Source organism: Mesoplodon bidens (genome assembly GCF_964165515.1).
Source record: "Mesoplodon bidens genome assembly, chromosome: 14".
In the NCBI taxonomy this organism is placed as follows: Eukaryota; Metazoa; Chordata; class Mammalia; order Artiodactyla; family Ziphiidae; genus Mesoplodon; species Mesoplodon bidens.
The window spans coordinates 69,021,443-69,037,884 of NC_138170.1; the positions used below are offsets into that span (position 1 = coordinate 69,021,443).

Below are 16,442 nucleotides of genomic sequence, written 5' to 3' on the forward strand. Positions count from 1 at the left end.
CAATGTAAACTGGCTTAAACATCAAAGGAAATTAATCGTGTGATGTAAGCGAAAAAAACCTGGCAAAACTTGATCCAGGTACTCTGGCAGTTTGATCAGTATCTCAGCTCTGCTTCCTTCATTTTTGTTCCATTTTCATCAGGCTCATCCATCATAGTTGCAGAATTATTGTTTGTAGGTCCTGGAGCCTATATGCTTTCGGGTTTGAATATAGGAGAGAAGAGAGAATCTGCTTCCCAGAGCTTCAGTGAAATCACATGCTGTTGAATCTGGCTGGCCCACAATGGAGTCACATGTTAAATTAAAACTTTTTCATTACAATGTATGTAGTTATAAATGATATGTATTTAGGAAAGGTATTGGATTCTATACAACATTGGCATGGCTTCCTTAAACAGGGTACATTAAGGCTGAAATCTGAAGAGCGAATTAATTGGAGTTTGCTAGGAGAAAAGGTGAGGGTTGTCATTACAAGCAGAAGCATTAATTAGTACAAAGGCCAAGAAGTCAGGAGAATTGTAAGTTACAAAATGGAAAGAAGGGGGCTTCCCTGGTGGCGCAGTGGTTGAGAGTCCGCCTGCCGATGCAGGGGACACGGGCTCGTGCCCCGGTCCGGGAAGATCCCACATGCCGTGGAGCAGCTAGGCCAGGCCCGTGAGCCATGGCCGCTGAGCCTGCGCATCCGGAGCCTGTGCTCCACAACGGGAGAGGCCCGCGTACTGCAAAAAAAAAAAAAAAAAAAAAAAAAAAGGAAAGAAGGCTAGAGTAGGCCAGAGTGGAGGGGGGGGGTCAGGTCACTTTGATAATTCTGGACTTTATTCTAAGAACATTGTGGTATCATGGATGAATTTTAAGTTGGGCAGAGGTGGCACGATCATACTTTTTTTAATTTACTTATTATTATTATTTTTTCTTTTGGCTGGTTTGGTTGCTGTGCGCGGGCTTTCTCTAGCTGCGGCGAGCAGGGGCTACTCTTCGTTGCTGTGTGCGGGCTTCTCATTGCAGTGGCTTCTCTTGTGGAGCACAGGCTCTAGGTGCGCGGGCTCAGTAGTTGCAGCACGCAGGCCCCTAGAGTGCGTGGGCTCAGTAGTTGTGCCATGTGGGCTCTAGGGTGCGTGGGCTTCAGTAGTTGTGGCACGTGGGCCCTAGAGTGCACAGGCCTCAGTAGTTGCAGCACACGGGCTCAGTAGTTGTGGCTCACAGGCTTAATTGCTCCGCGGCATGTGGGATCTTCCCAGACCAGGGATCGAACCTGTGTCCCCTGCATTGGCAGGCAGATTCTTAACCACTACGCCACCAGGGAAGTGTCCCATACTTGTTTTTAAAAGGTCACTCTGGCTTCAGAGTGGAGAATTGATGGGGGTGAGTGAAGTTACTGTCACTTGAGATAGGTAGGGAACGCTGGAACATGATGAAACTGGAATGGGGGAACAATTTGTTAAGGTAACTACCACAGTTACTGAATCACTTCTCTGTGGCATACACTTTATATATGAATTGAGATTCTGCACAAATTACAGATTAGATGGTATTTCCTCAGTTTCACAGATGAGAAAATTAAGGGTGTTTACAGTGACTTGCCCATGGCCACACTCAGATATAAATTCACATTCGTATGAATACATAAATCTGGCTCTTTTGGCCACACAGTGATGTCTCTTTTCATGAGTTACTATGTTGTTTCCTCTGAGCAGTGTGATTATAGGCCTCAGGTCTTTCAGCCCTGCTGGCTACTGCTAAGGAACCACTTTTACTGCAGAGAGAATTAAATAAGGCTGTTGACAGCATGACTGAAGTCATTTTTGTTCTTGGGCCTTGTGTATGTTTCCGTCGTGGGGTAGATCAGCATAAAATTACAGCACTGCATTTGTTCCTTTCCTTGAGAGCCGCCCCCAACCCCTGCCCCAACGCCAGTCTCCTGAGCATGTACAAAAAAATTAAAAGCTAAATTATCTCATGATAATTATGTAATATTTTGAGGTGTTCTTGCTTCAGCTGCTTCAGGTGTCAGGACTTAAGCCCATATTATATTTACTTGGCTTTACGTCAGTATGATCTCCTTAGTACCAGTGTTTTATCACTCATGAAGGTGATGCCTATTCCTTCAAGTTATTCAGTTATTTTTATTTAATTATATCATTCTGGAGTTACTTCCCTTGAAGGTATATTCCTGCCATCATGGGCAGTGTAGCCTATTTTGCTTCTCTGCCATTGCTTCATTATTCATAAAAATAAACTCTGCAAGGATTCTCTGGTTTTTTATGTTTTCTTGAAATCAAATCTATATTATTGTTTTAAACAGTATAGTGTTCTGTGTATCTTGTGGGTTTTTCGAAACTTTATTTCCTTCAAAGGAAAATTACATCGGATTTGCAAGGAAAATATGATGGTGTCTGTATCTCTGTTACCACATCTTTTCACCAGATGTACATGTGTGCCATTTGCTTTCATTTTTATGGGCTTTACTGTAAGGAGTGTTTTTTTGTTTTGGTTTGGTTGAGTTGGGATTTTTTTGTTTGTTTTTTTGGCTTTTTGTTTGTTTGGTTTTGTTTTTGGTTCTAGGTACTAAGCCCTAGAAGAGATTGTTTCTTTCTCTCTGACCTAAAGTACTTTATATATACCAGCCTGTGTTCTCGATTCTATAATTCCAAAATCCAAAATGCTTGAAAAAGTTTTTTAGTCTTTTGGTACCAAACCTCATTTGTCAACAACACCTTCTCTTGAAACTGACATGAAACTATATGTAGTCTTTGTTTTTCCCACTTAGTGTGAATATTCATATGTTTCACTGTGTTTGGTTATGGGATTGCTGCCCCTAATCTCTGGTGATATTACATAGTATATGGCATATCATGTTGCCTTTCTAAAATCCAAACAGATTTTTATGTCTGAAACATTTGGCCTTAAGTGTTTGGGGTCAGGGATTGTGGACTTATGTCTGTATTGGTAACACTGGTTACAGGCGCTTGTGGCAGTTTATTCCCTTGTCTGTCTTTCCCATTAGACTTTGAACTAAGAAAGCTTTCCTCCTTGGCCCCACAGACCCTAGTTTATTGTGTACTTAGTAAACAGTACTAAACAGAGTTGGTACTTAATATTGAAATTGAATACCAAAAATTGGGGCAAAGCTTTACCCAGATAGGTTATTGAACTACAGATTATAGCATGTTTTCTTTTCACTTGATTATATGTTCTTTTTAAACAGTCTCTTTCCTGTTCTGCTTCTCTTTTCTTTCTTCTTACTGGAATCTTGGCTTCACCACTGACTAATCACTGTGTGATCTTGAACAGCTTACTTAACACCTCAATACATTCATTTGTTCATTTGTAAAAATGGTGTCATAATTTTGCTTACCTCAGAGGATTGTTGTGAGGGCTAACCAGGATGCTTCCTGGAATTTAGCACTCCTTTTGCTGTTAATGTTGCTGTTATTGATTCATATCCTGTTGGTTACCTTACTAACATATGGTGAACCATCCTCTTATTGACTTTGAGTTCATTTTTAGTGTTTTGACGCTTTTAACAATGCTGGAGTCAATCCTTGCATAGATGTCCATAAGTCTTTGTGGCCTTATTTTTGTAGGATAGATTGAAGTGGGATTGTTGCATCAGTGGCCCCTAATATTTTTAATTTTAGTGGATATTTGCATGTTACTTTCTTAAGGCAGAATTGAGAAATGGGGGGGGTGGGTAGCAGTTTTCAGTCCCACCAACAGTCTATATAAGAGTGCTCATTTCCCCATAACCTTACCAGCAATGGATTTTATCAATTCATTTTTAAAAAGTAATTATAAACTCACAGGAGATTATAAAAATAGTCCCATGGATACCTCACCCCGCTTCCTCCAGTGGTAATGTCTTATATAACTACAGTACAATATCAAAACCAGGAAACTGACCTTAGTCCAGTACTGCTAACAAAGACCTGAATATATTTGATTTTTCCGAGTCTGACCAATGGTGTCTTGGTTTCATTTGTTTTCCTTTAACCACTGTAAAGTTTGGGCAGCTTTTCATGTATTCTGTTGGCCATTTATATTGCATTTTCATATCCTTTATCCATTTTTTCTAATTGGTTGTTTGTATTTTCCTAGAAAGCTCTTTTAGGTATGCTTGGTATAGTTTTGTTGATTATTGTTTTTCCTGTACAGAAATTTTTATTTTTATTTAGTTATTAAGGTTTTCTTTTGTGGTTTGGGGGTTTTTCCTCTCTTATGTAGAAAGGTTGCTCTATCCTGTAGGTTATACTGTTTTCCTTATACTTTTTATATTTTGGCCTTTAATCCATTTGGAATATGTCTTTATATAAGCTGTGAGAATTAAATAATTATTTAATTAATTATTAAATAAACTATTTTATTTAGGACTCTCTCGGTTGCTTGTGACTTAAAACCTCAACAAAATTCCAAAGGTGGGACTGGCTTAAGGCAAGGCTGGATACAGTGGCATAACTAATATTGCTAAAAAAAATGTTGTTGTTTTCCTCTTTTCTTAGCTCTGCCTTTTTGGGTGTTGAATTTTCCTCTATAATCCTAGCCCTTCCTTTCTCTGTCCTTTGTGTTGCTCCACCCAAATTCCAGATATTCCCCTCATGGTCATATGACTGAAAGTCTTAGGTATTATTTTCTCATACTGCTCAGGGGAAGAGAAAGATTCTCACCACAGGTGACCGTGTCATAACTCAGTCTTCTTCCTGCTGCACAGAAATAGTACCTTTTACATTTATTGTGATCTGTTTCTATATTTTCTATTTTGTTCCACCAGCGGTCTGTAAGAGTGAACATTTGCCTATTTATCCTGTCCCAGAAACACATTGCTTCAATAAAACTCTAATTCAATTATTATTATTCAATAATTATTCAATTCAATAATTATTCATTATTCACTAATATTCTAATAATGTGCTTAGAGTACATTTTAATATCTTCTGAAGCAAGTCTCTCATCATTTATTTCCCAGAAATTTCTTGGCAATTTTTATGTTTATTTGATACAAACTTGGGGATATTGACTAGAATTGCATTATGTGTATTTTTAACATGGAAATATCTAAATTAGATAAACATAACTGAAAATCAGCCTGGAGATACTCAGTGTTTTTCTTTTTCTTTTTAACTAATTGATTAATTAATTAATTTTTATTTTTGCCTGCGTTGGGTCTTCGTTGCTGTGCGTGGGCTCTCTCTAGTTGTGGCGAGAGGGGTGTACTCTTCGTTGTGGGGCGCAGACTTCTCATTGCGGTGGCTTTTCTTGTTGCAGAGCATGGGCTCTAGGCGAGCAGGCTTCAGTAGTTGTGGCTTGCGGGCTCTAGAGTGCAGGCTCAGTAGTTGTGGCACAGGGCCTAGTTTCTCCGTGGCATGTGGAATCTTCCCAGACCAGGGCTCGAACCCATGTCCCCTGCATTGGCAGGCAGATTCTTAACCACTGCGCCACCAGGGAAGTCCCTCTTTTTTTAAAAAAAATATTTTATTTATTTACTTATTTGATTGGCTCAGGTCTTAGTTGCATCAGGCAAGCTCCTTAGTTGCGACTCACAGGCTCCTTAGTTGTGGCATGCAAACTCTTAGTTACGGCATGCACGTGGGATCTAGTTCCCTGACCAGGGATTGAACCCAGGCCCCCTGCATTGGGAGTGTGGAGTCTTAACCACTGTGCCACCAGGGAAGTCTCCTCATCATCTCCTCATCATTTTCTTTAACAAAAGGTTTTCCTTTGTTTTCTTTGTTGTCCTCCATCTTTTCAGTTTATTTTATTTTATTTATTTATTTACTTATTTATGGCTGCGTTGGGTCTTCGTTGCTATTAGCGGGCTTTTTCTAGCTGTGGCGAGTGTGGAGCACAGGCTCTAGGTGTGTGGGCTTCAGTAGTTGTGGCACGCAGGCTCAGTAGTTGTGGCTCGCAGGCTCTAGAGTGCAGGCTCAGTAGTTGTGGCGCATGGGCTTAGTTGCTTCATGGCATGTGGGATCTTCCCGGACCAGGGCTCGAACCTGTGTCCCCTGCAAGGCAGGCAGATTCTTAACCACTGCGCCACCAGGGAAGTCCCCATCTTTTCAGTTTTTGACCCTCAGCACCTTCACAGTACCAAAGGACAGTGGTCCTGCTCTCTCCCACAGAGAACTCTTATCTTTAGATACCCAAGATATCTAGCAGCCTCTTCCAGTAGGCTTCTTTGGGTTATTGAGTAGTACCAGCAGAGAACTGAGAAGGGAGATATGGAAATGTGCAAATAAGTTTTTTTATCCCTCAGATATTGTCAGTTGTTTTTTTGTTTAAATTTAAAGATGCCACACATCTCCATTTATATTACTATAGGAAAATGAAATTGATTACAATTAGAAAGGAAAATGATATATGTATATTTTCTACAGATAATTTATTATATACCTAAAACTCTAGAAAATATGATAAATGTATATTAGAATTAGTAAACTTTTAACCAGGTTTCTACATAGAAGATGAATATTCCAAAGCCTGCTTTATGTCTTTTTAAGTGATCTCATGATAGGTCTAAATACAAGAGACCATCGTAAAATAGATAACTATGGAATCATTATATTTTACACCTGACACAAATACAATGTTATATGTCAATTATATCTCAATTAAAAAAAAGAGAGCATGGAAATGTGTTCATTCCATAACTCAGATTCAGTCTGGTGCAGCCGTATGCAGGGAGATTAATATTGTTTATTTCTCTGTGTGTTTTCTTTTTCTTCCCTGTTTTACTTCTGGACGTTTAAGGCTTGTGCTAAATGAAATAGATTTAAAACAATTTTTTTCAGCTTTATTGAGGTGTATTAACAAATAAAATTGTAAGTGAAATAGAATCTTTAGAGAATATATTTGTGATACTTCTGTGAGAGAAATTTGTCTTGACTGAAATGTTAGATGCTGAATTGAGATTAAGAAAATTATAGAATTATTTTTTCTTTAGATAACTGGGAAGGAATTTTACATCCATTTTCTCCATGGCAACCTTTCTAGATTTATAGACTTTTTATAGTTTATAAAATGTGTTTATGTCAGATGAGTGTTGATTTGTTAATTTTATCTTAATTCAGTGTTACATAGGATATTCAGAGACAGAAACTAATCGTTGTGTTCTCTCTCTCTCTCTCTTTTTTTTTTTTGGCAGTGGAACTTCCCCTCTTGCATGCCTGAATGCAATGCTCCACACAAACTCCCGAGGTGAAGAGGGCATCTTCTATAAGGTTCCAGGTAGAATGGGAGTGTATACTTTGAAGGTAAATATTTTTGTTAGGGAGTCATTTTAAAAGTGAAAACAGGAAGTAACCACATGTAATAAATAATACTTGCATCATAGAGACAGAATTCTGTTCTTGAAGAGCTTACTTTCAGGAAGAGGTAAAATTTTCAATCCTGTATCCAATACATTTTTTTTAAATTAATCTGTAACCATCTGTAGGTAGATTGGAGAAGTAACTTCATTTTTCATTCTTTGCCATAGTATTATTTTGAAAGGATGAAATGAAAATGACTTCCAGTGACTTTTAAAGGGTGTCACATATTTAAATAATAGTATTACTGTGGAGTATACAGCCTTGATGCTTTTTATTACTTTCTGATTTAATTCTCCATTACAATTCAGAGTTGTGGTTATTATTCCTTTATTATGATAGAGAAAGCCGAAGTTCATAAGATTGGATTTTCTTGCTCAGTGTTGGCCAGATAGTATCAGAACCAGAATATGAATCCATATCTGACTGAATTCCCGTGTTCTTTTACCATAATAGGCTTGCTAAGTTCTAATTTCTGCACTAAAAAGGGACCTTGACTTATCAGTGTCCTTTCAGTTACAAACAGAAAAACCAACTCAAATGAGCTTGAGTGAAACAGTTATTAGTTCACATAACTGAAAATTCTAGGGAAACTCAGCCTGAATTCAGGAGCTCAAATGATTGTCATCAGGGGTGGGTCTATCCGCTTTCTTTTGGCTTCATTCTCAGGCAGGCCCTCTCCTCATCGTACATGACTTCACTCCCAACCCCCACTCTGCAACCTGTAAGTCTGGAGAGAAGGAGTCTCAGGAACTGAAGCAGGAGCCCTTTAGTTAGTTCTGATGTAGCTTAATTGGTTTGGCTTGGCCCATGTGCCTATACCAGAATGATCGCCGTTGCCAAACATATGGAGTCTTCTGATTGGCCACTCTTAAGTTCATGATCACCCTTGATGTGAAGGTGTGGTTAAGCCCTCTCAAGCCAGATGAATTGAGGCAAGGGTTGTTTCCCAAAGGAAATTTATCAGCAGGAGGAGAATTAATGCTTGGCATGCAATGACTGTGTCCATGTGTATGTGGGACTCTGACCCCTCTTACCTTTTTAGTTTTGGCTGTAGTCATCACTGTGCTCACTGGTTGTGTGTAGCCCACTAACATTAAAAAGATCTAACTTACCCATAATACCTCCTTTTAAAACACCTTGTTGAACTTCACAGGGTTACAGGGATCTAGTCCCACATAGAGCTTTCTGTGTTTCTTTTAGGTTTTAGTTGTTCTAGACCTTCTATATTGTTAATAACATTTATTAAATGCCTATTCTATACCTGACACTGTAGAGGCTATAAAGGAGGACAAACTATGGTCCCTGATCTCTTGAAGCTCACATAGTTACTGAAATAATTGCCTGCTCACAAAACATACTGTGCTGTAAAGTACTGTGAGAGCATAGAGAAATAAAGATTAACCTTGAATAAAGGGATCTGGAAGTTTTAGTTTGTTTTTCTGTTGTTTTAAAGTTGTAAAATTTGAGTTGAACTTTGGCAGATAAATAATGGAAGGAAGGGCCTTCCAGGACAAGGGAATAGCTTAAGCAAAGGCACAGACAAAAGGATGGTTATGATTGTTTGGAAGAGATAATTGGCCTAAACTGTGAGAGTGGTGAAACAGATGGAGACAAGGAACATTAGAGAAATAAAACGTAAACTATTTGGAGTGGGTAAAAGAAGGGGTGCAGTGATTCTAAGATTTGGGGCCTGAGTTGATCCTGGAGGGAACACAAGTTTAAGAAGACAGTTAGGGGGGGCTTCCCTGGTGGCGCAGTGATTGAGAGTCCGCCTGCCGATGCAGGGGACACGGGTTCGTGCCCTGGTCTGGGAGGATCCCACATGCCGCGGAGCGGCTGGGCCCGTGAGCCATGGCCGCTGGGCCTGCGCATCCGGAGCTTGTGCTCCACAACAGGAGAGGCCACAGCAGTAAGAGGCCCATGTACCGGAAAAAAAAAAAAAAAAAGAAGACAGTTATATTTGTATTTAAAGTACATGTTGAACTTACAGATCAAGAGGTCTTGTTTGCAACTAACTCTATAAAAGTTTCCTGTATTTTGAAGGAAAGGATATGTATTTTAAGAAAGTGTATAACATGTGAAATGGCCCTAGATATAAACATAAGTGGAAAAAAACAGTTCCTTATTAGATCAGAGGTTACTATCTTGACTATAATGTTGTGAGTACTAGTTATAGGTGGGAGGGTCATGTGTCAGAATTACTTTTTATCTGATTATAAAAATAAGTTATGTGGGAAAACAAAAAATATATTGAGAAGAAAAAAGAATCATCCATAGTTTTATAACTCAGAAATAACATTCACTAATGTGTTTATTTATATGTATATATTTTACATACTACATAAATACATAGTAGCTAATATTTATTGAGCTCTTATCATATACCATGCTTTGTTCTAAGCATTTTATATTTATTAACTCATTTAATTTCAGAATGATCTTTTAAGGTAGGAACTGTCACCCCATCTTATAGATAGGGAAACTGAGGCATGAGAGTTTAAGACTTTGACCAAGGCTGCATAATTAGGAGAAGATAAAGCCAGAATTCAAACCCCCAAAGTCTTAATTTCCTAGTTCTTGATCTTACAACTACCCTGTTATATCTCTCACATACCGTGGCTGACACAGGTGTCCTTTCTGATTAGCATTCTCACTGTCCAGTGCAGAAGCCAAAGATTCATGTGATTTTTTTTTTTTAAACCATTCCTTTTGTGTTTGACTCTTGCTACTTACTAACCAATTTTTGGAACCAGTTAGATTCAAATAATGCACTATCACTTGCTATCCAGACTCTTAACTGAATTTACAATACATACTGGTACTTACATACACACAAATATATATATATATATTACATGGATGACGGGTGTACGTACATTTTAAAAAATTGTATATAGATTTTATCCTGAACATTTCATCATTTACCTGGATTTATATATACCAAGTTTTTTGTCTAATTTAAGCCTCTGTGTTGTGCCTGCATAAGATTGTCATGTATATTTTTTATCTTTGAGTATGGATGGAAGCATTAACTAATTTGACCCAAAGAAGAGAGATGACAGGAATTCAGAAATTATTGCTGGTTCTGCTACTGAATCTTATAATACTAAAAATTAATCAGCACAATTAAAAGTCACAGCAGTGCATATCAGAAATTTAATTCCTATTTGCTGAAATGGTAATGATTAATCCTAATTGGATGCCTACATTTTCAGAAAGATGTGCCGGATGGGGTGAAAGAGCTATCAGAAGGTTCAGAAGAAAGCAGTGATGGTCAGTCAGATTCCCAGAGTTCTGAGAACAGCAGCAGCAGCAGTGATGGTGGCAGCAACAAAGAGGGAAAAAAGAGCAGGTGGAAAAGGAAAGGTAAATCCACCTGATCCCTCCATAAAGTACTGAATGCTGTAGGACAAATGCCCTTGTTAATAGTTCCTCTTTTTCTAGACCCCACGTCAGTTAGTCTCTTTCCCTTACCAGTTAGATCAGTACTGTCCCGTGGAATTTCCTGCAGCGATGGAAGTGTTCTGCATCTATGCTGTCCAACTCAACAAAGTAGCCACTAGCTACATGTGTCTTTTGAGCACTTGAAATATAGCTAGTGTGACAGAGGAACTGAATTTGTAATTTTATTTTAACTAAAATTTAAATAGCTACATGTGGCTAGTGGCCATCACATTGGATGACATGGCTCTGGGTTTTATCTGGGTTTATTTTTAGCTCTTGGCTGCCCGTAACCTTTTTTAGGATGCTCTTATTTTATTTACCTCTCTAATGCTCTCTTTTAAAATTTGAGGACTTAATTGCTCTAAGAACTCTCTCCTTACTAGGAAAATAATGCTTTTCATTTCTACTAGCAAAGACTAAATTTAGTCTGCTGGTCTTTGCTCTCATCTCCTGCTTGGTTTCTGCTTCACAGCTTACCCAAAAACTTGCTTTAGGGAATAATATCTTTGTTGCGGCAGCTTCCCTGGGATGAATTTAACACTGAAGGATACATTTTATTACCTCTTCTTCTAATTATCTGTAACTTCTTGTCAAGAGTCTTTTTGAAGAGGGCAAATTGTTTTTACCCCAATATTGATAAATTTAGCCATACATGGCGGGGCAGATTTTAAGCCAGTTCATGCTGGTTCCTTTATAAGGACTGATATAGTGATATTCCAGTGCAAAATAGACATCCAGGAGTTTCCCTAGCTTGGATGACCTCTTACGTTTGAGTCATAGGTGAGTTGCCTTTGGATCTAGAAGTTAGAGTGATGCTTGTTGGAATACTTGACTCATTAATTTTAAGTACCTCTAGAACTATTGATTTTGAACTATAACAGAAAAATCATCTGCTTTATTATCATTTCTGTGTTAATGTGTGTGCTACTCCTGGAGAAAATTTAGATAATTGATGGCATTATCTGTGCTCTCATACAGCTACTACACTTGTAAGTTGGGCAAATTTTGAAACCAGAGGATCCTAGCTTTAAGATCACAACACTTAGAGAGCAGCTCAGACATCATGTGTTAGGAACAAATGGAATAAAGGCAAGGCAAGGTTGGGACCTGTGACCAGTATTCTTGATATGTGTTTTTTAAAGTAATCCCTGTCAGTAGTGAAAGGAGATGTGTCCAGGACTTTACATTTCTCAGAGTCTACTAAAGACCTTTTTTTTTGTGGAAGGATGGAGCCAGAAGTATTAAGGGCTCTGTCTCTCCTCTTCTTCTCCCCAGTTTAAATTTTTCTTTTTAAGTTTGGGAATTGTTGACCTAGGATTAGGAACCAAGCCAAGTCATCAGGCAAGAGAGACAGCTAGATTCATAATTTCTGGATGTGGCTGGAAACAGGGAAATCAATACTAAAGGAGGTCAGACTAGTAAACTGGGAACAAAATATTGGTTGTGGAAGTCTTTGCTTTTCAGTAGCTCATATGCTGCAGTGGCCGTTTTTGTTTTTTTAACATCTTTATTGGAGTATAATTGCTTTACAATGGTGTGTCAGTTTCTGCTTTATAACTGCAGTGGCTGTTTGAAGTAGTGGTTGTTAGTGGTTGTAAAAGGCTCTCTCTAAGGTAAATGTATTGTGATACAGGAGGATTTCAAATAACAATAGAACCCCATTGTCCGTAGACAATGGGTAGATTAAAATAGCATAACCTTGCCCCACACTCGGCATAATAATAGAAGATATTAACAGCAAGGTAATAGCAAATTCAAAATTGTGGTCCACATAAATTATTTTCGAACTGCCTCTGATTCATTCTTCTTCTAGAAATTGTCACAATATTACTTCGCCTCAGTTTACGTTAAGGTGAGATGTTCAATGAAGATCTTTTCTGATTGTAGCCTATTAAACTGAGTATAGAATGGCCTTTATGTGGTGTTTGGAAGGTGGAGATGAGAGGTGCACACGATGGCATATGGACATGCTAACTACTCTAGCAGCTCTGATAGTCTTCAGAAATGGATGAATACTGAGCTAGCAATAATGAAGAATGATTTCGTCTCTCATAGGATGTGCTTCTCTCATTCATGGGTCATGCATATGACACAGGCATAGCAATGTAAAGTTTTAGGTTTATATTATATATTTATCAATGTTTTTGTAGTCCAGTGCAAGTTAAAATGGAAAACTTGTAGTTAGTGACAGTAGCAGCGTGCTGCACAACAGTTCTAAGTCAGCTGCAGTTATTAATAAAGGTAAAACAAACGAAATGTGCCTATTCCTGTTTCTTATTTAGGGCTTTTACTCTCAATCTGACATCACTTTATTTCAAATGCATTGTAAGACAGGAAGAACACCGAGATAGTATCGAAACCCACTTCCTTTTACGTACAAACATAAAGAACTCTGACACCAAAACTGATACTTCTAGTTGGAAATCGATAGGAACTCTCTTGATATAGGTATACCTTTTAGCCAGATAGGGACAGAGAATAGAACTTTGAAATTCAGTCCAGTGTTAACGCTACTTCATTGATCTCTGTGTAAGGTGGAAGAACTTTTGTAGTTTGTAGTTCTGGTTTCTAATTTTCAGACAGGAAACAATGTGCAGAGACGAGCTTTTTGGAATTCCAATCCAAGGTAAGATGGAATAATGCCAGAAAAATGATTAAAATCAGCTTTTCTGTTGCTTTTTTGTAGGACTGTAGCTAAGTGAAGTCTCCGCCTTTTCCCTAAAACATAAACACTGCAGCATGAAGCAACTGCACAAGCATTATTTTTATCTTCTGAAAAAAGTTTTGTTAAAGTTTGGTCTGCTTTCAAAATGTCAAGAACAAAATTAAGTGAAATATGCTTTTTCACTTATAAGGTGTTACTAATTCTTTCCAGGAACATGAGCTCATGTTAATTTTACTGCTTCAGGAATTTGATACATAGTGTGTTTGGAGTTACTTAAAATACCGTAGACCTGTCTGCCCTCTAACAGCATTTATATACGTGTTAAGTTACTGAATAGTGATGATTATATGTATATAGAAATGTCACCTTTAAAAAGTATACTGGAGAGGGGCTTCCCTGGTGGCGCAGTGGTTGAGAGTCCGCCTGCCGATGCAGGGGACACAGGTTCGTGCCCCGGTCTGGGAAGATCCCATATGCCGCGGGGCGGCTGGGCCCGTGAGCCATGGCCGCTGAGCCTGCGCATCCGGAGCCTGTGCTCCGCAACGGGAGAGGCCACAGCGGTGAGAGGCCTTTGGGAGAGATGCTGTCTTCTCTCCTGGGGTGATTAGTGTCTGAATTGGAGGTTTTAGCTTTGTCATGTATTAAAGACAGCTACACCTTGGATAGTTAGGGTACCCAGAAGCAAGGGAAGGTGTTCAGGTATGGCCTCTTCATCTTTGGTTAGGGGACTGTTTGAATATAATCAGGAGCCACAGCCTGCTCAGTTTGGAGTAGACTGGTGTGAGGAGAAGGGATTTGGAACTAAAACGGACTGTTACTTCTGGAAATGAAATTCCTCTAAAGAAAGACTACTGTGAAAATAAAACTCTCTCTTAAGAGAAGGATTGCTGTTTCTGACCATGCACTCTTTCAGCTATTAATCCTTCAGCTATATAAAGCTCAATTTCAATTTTGGTATTACTGCTCCATTATTTCTGATAGTCTCTCTAATACTTCAGAGAGGCCCATTGAATGTCTTCAGGAGAGTCTAAAATGCTAAGTCAGAGATTATTTACTAAAGCTTTTAATTCAAATGCATCTAATATGAATAGTCCATTACCCTTTTGACCTTGTTCAATATGATAATCATTTGTTGAAATGGAAAATTCCCAGTGCTATAATATATCTGAAAAATGGTACCTTCTGATCTTATACTCAGGGTATGGTACATATGTATCCAACAGCCTGAAACTACTTCCAGTAAACTGTGTAAAACTGGCTTTAATAAGCCTCAGTTCTAAAATTTGTTTCAAATATTTTTCTGAAAACACTTAAATTTGAGTTTAAAAAGATCTCTCTACTAGGTCGCTGTTTGGTTTTTGTGTGTGACATTTTTGGTTTTTTAAATCAAATATGAGTGCTTTTGATCAGAACTTGTTAATCTTTTGTTATGTCTATATGTTTATATGAAAGCAAGCATTTTTGTTTCTAATCAGATACTACATAAGTTCTTAAATGAGTGCTTTTGACTCTGCTGCGCCGTCCACATTGGAGGACTAGTAGTTGAGGATATAATCTTGAGAAGTGTTGTTTAAGCAGTTAGTTTATTTGCAGAACAAAAGAGTTTTAAACTCTTTGTTTTTCAGGATTTTTTTGGTTCTTTTGTCCCATCTCATTTCCATGTAAATTTTAGAATCAGCTAGTCAGTTTTCACATGCCCCCGCTCCCATTAACCTGCTAGGATTTTGATCGGGATTGCTTTAAAACTGTATGTCAGTTTGGGCTCTGTTGCATGTTTACATTAAGCCTTTCAATCTATGAAAGTGATATTACTGCATTTTCTGCAGTTTTCTTTCATTAATTTCATGTAATTTTCTTTGTAGAGGTCTTGTACATCTTTTATTAGATTTATTCTTTGACATTTTTTATTCTATTATAAATGGATTAAAAATTTTTTCATTTCATGATTGCTTATTGCTGATATATAAAAATACATACAAGGACTTCCCTGGCGGTCCAGTGATTAGGACTCCACTCTTCCACTGCAGAAGGCACAGGTTCAATTTCTGGTCAGGGAACTAAGATCCCACAAGCTGCGTGATGTGAGCAAAAAAAAAAAAAAAAAAAAAAAATACATATAGTTAATTTTTATAAATTGATTGTCAATGTCTGTGAAGGGTCTAGGATTCTATCCTTTTTGTAAGCTAACAAGTTAGCTTTGTATTGGTTCATGCATGTTGACAGAAGATGCAAGACTCCTGGGTCAGAGAAAAAGGACTTTATTACTCACAGCATAGCAAGCAGTATGAACGTGGCATATTTGTTGTGTTGGTTCCTCTTTATCTCCAAGTCTTCCATCGCTGATGAGATAACGGGCCCAGGTGCATGCTACTCATGCTGTTGGTTTGTATCTTAGCCAAGGAACACTGAGGTTGAGGAGTTCAATTCCTCCTTCCCTCCCTCCCTCCCTCTCTCCCTCCCTTCCTGCCCTCCATTTTTATTGAGATACAATTGACATACAACATTGTATAAGTTTAAGGTGTACAGCATAATGATTTGACTTACATATGTCATGAAATGACTACCACATTAAGTTTAGTGAACATCCATCATCTCATATATTGAAATAGATACAAAATTAAAGAAATTTAAAAAAATTTTTTTCCTTGTGATGAGAACTTTTAGGGTGTACTTCCTTAACTTTCATATATAACATACAGTGGTGTTAATTGTATTTATCATGTTGTACATTACATCCCTAGTCCTTATTTATCTTCTAACTGGAAGCTTGTACCTTCATCAGTCCCCACAACCTCCCCACCTCTGGTAATCACAAATCTGATCATTTTTTTCTATGAGTTTGTTTTTGAAGTATAGTTGACCTACAACACTGTGTCAGTTCCTGGTACAAAACATAGTGATTCCATATTTCTGAATTTCAGAATGATAACCATGATAAGTCTAGTTGTCCTCTGTCACCACACAAAGATATTATACCATTATTGACTATATTCCCCATAGGGTAGGATATATTACATACCTGTGGCTCATTT

The 16,442-nt window shown here is 38.1% G+C and overlaps 1 protein-coding gene across 2 annotated transcripts in view; it reads left to right on the forward strand.

The window, feature by feature from the left end:
• The window catches only part of ASXL2 (ASXL transcriptional regulator 2), a 131,051-nt gene that overhangs the window by 70,325 nt on the left and 44,284 nt on the right, over positions 1–16,442 (forward strand). For both annotated transcript variants that reach the window (XM_081253600.1, XM_081253601.1), the window contains 2 exons: positions 7,136–7,244; positions 10,517–10,667. In XM_081253600.1, the coding sequence (XP_081109726.1) occupies positions 7,136–7,244; positions 10,517–10,667 (260 nt within the window). The remainder of the gene's footprint in view (positions 1–7,135; positions 7,245–10,516; positions 10,668–16,442) is intronic.